At 28.5% G+C, this 2,214-nt stretch overlaps 1 protein-coding gene across 1 annotated transcript; it reads left to right on the forward strand.

The window, feature by feature from the left end:
- Nucleotides 1–318: 318 nt before the first annotated feature.
- On the forward strand, nt 319–1,914 carry Chro.40027 (hypothetical protein). The annotated part of the gene is made up of 1 exon (XM_660046.1): nt 319–1,914. The coding sequence occupies one exon, from the start codon at nt 319–321 to the stop codon at nt 1,912–1,914; it is 1,596 nt and encodes a 531-aa protein (XP_665138.1).
- Nucleotides 1,915–2,214: the final 300 nt, after the last annotated feature.

Here is a 2,214-nt window from a genome sequence, read left to right on the forward strand (position 1 = left end):
TTTTTAGAAGAAGATGATGGAATCTTAGATGTATTAAGCCATGCATTAAGTAAAACATGTTTAGATGATGAAACGATTGAACAAATTAATTCTGGAGACGAGCCTTGTAAATATAACTTTACCAATAATATTACCTCATCACCAACTTCATCCTCATCTCAAAAACCAATTTTACAAACTTCAGGGTCAAGCTGCTCATCTTCATCATCAAACTCGAATTTGTCTTTAACTCCCTATGTCTTAGGACTCAGAGTTTTTAAGTTAATCAATTCAAATAAAAAGCAAGTATCTAACTTTCAGCTAAATACATATGATATTATGAATTTATGCTCGCAATTTGGTAATATAGTTGATATAAGTATTAATAATGAGAGTCATTGCGTTACCTATGAGAATAGGGAGTCTTTAGAAAGAGCTTTAAATTCGCTTCAGAATCTTCAGATATCATCAGAAGGGGATTTTATTCATGCATATATACATCAAACTTCAAATACAATGATTGGTGGACTAGAGAGATCAATGAACCTTGTACAAAATAAATGGAGCCACGACTTTAACCAATTAAATTTTCCGAATATTAAGGAAATGTGTGGTTCAATAAATTTTGTTGATAATATTGGCATTTTTGGTAATACAACTACGAGTGCTTCTACATCTTGTCGTTCAAATACAGAAATCAGTGCATCAGGAGCTTCAACAACTACGAACACTTCAACAAATTCACCATGGAATAGTTTTGATAGCACAATAACGACTTATGAGAGAAATCTTTGGACAGCTTGGTTACAAGACAACAAAAGTAATCAGAATAACTCAATTTCTAAGAGTATTCTAAATGAGAAATGCGAAAACTCTAATATTATACAAGATAAGATTGAAGAAAATGATGAACTGATTAACCAAGAAAAGAGTAAAATTAAACAAAATGCGAATGGGGAATTCCAAAATACTAATACTAATACTACTAATAACAATAGTAATAATAATAATTGCAATATTAACAAAGGACAATTAAGTAACCCAATAAGTAATGCTAGTTCATTAAATAACAATAGAACAAATACTATTACTTATTCTTCGATAGTTGGATCCAATTTAAACAAAAATAATTTAGTGAAAGGGATTAGCCAAAATTCTAATGCCCAAAATAATGAAAATTCAGTAATTTGTACAAATAATTCAGTTGGGAATAAACCTAATATTCAAGATATTAATGCTTTTAAGTTAACAAAAATTATTGGTAAATTAGATGAACTAAATTCAGATACAGTCGAAATGAAAAACTCTGGAAACTTACCACCAATTATTACATCAAATCAATCTCCAACTTCTACTTCATCATCTTCATCTTCAGTCTCATCTCCTTCAGCAATATCAACATCTTGTCAAAATTCTTCAAGCATGTTAAAGAAATACACAGCAAGATATGAGATCCAAATACCTCCAGATAACCAATTTCAAATTGCAAGAAGAATTATTGGAACAAGAGGAATTAATATGAAAAGAATTTTCAAGTTAACTCAATCAAAACTTAGATTAAGAGGTAAAGGTTCTGGCTATTTAGAAGGTTATAACAAACAAGAGGCAGATGAACCATTGCATTTGTGTATTTCCTCTACAAATTCTGAACAATACATTAATGCAAGAAAGCTAGTAGAGCGATTATTATTGAAGATTTACCAGGAATATGATGACTTCTTATTATCAAATAATGATGATCATAAAACTCTTAATTTACAATTAAAATTCAAAGAAACAATGAGAACTAAGCAATTGCCAACAAATCAACCCAATGGAAATAACAGTAATAATAATCATAATAATAATAATAATATTAATAACAATAATGCGATTTTATCTGGAGTCGAGTCTAATACAAACGACGATGATTTGTTGAATGAATTTAATTTTTGATTCAATGTTATTAAGATATAAAAGAAATATTTAATGATGAGTAGTGGAGAAGCATTAAATGAAAAAATTAAAGGTTGGTTTATTAAAATAAAAACAAAACAAGGGTTATAATTTATAAAAGTAAACATTACGAACCTCACTCCTTTTATATCAATTCAATTTACCTAAGCTTTTAGCTGCATTTAATCGACGTGTTTTGATCTACAAAAAATCTATCAAAAAACAAAAAGAACTTATCTCCTCAAAGCAAAATTGGATATAAAGATTGTTTTATTACTTGGGAATTAATAAACTGGAATA

Source organism: Cryptosporidium hominis (assembly GCF_000006425.1).
Source record: "Cryptosporidium hominis TU502 chromosome 4 CHRO014006, whole genome shotgun sequence".
NCBI classification, from domain to species: Eukaryota; Apicomplexa; class Conoidasida; order Eucoccidiorida; family Cryptosporidiidae; genus Cryptosporidium; species Cryptosporidium hominis.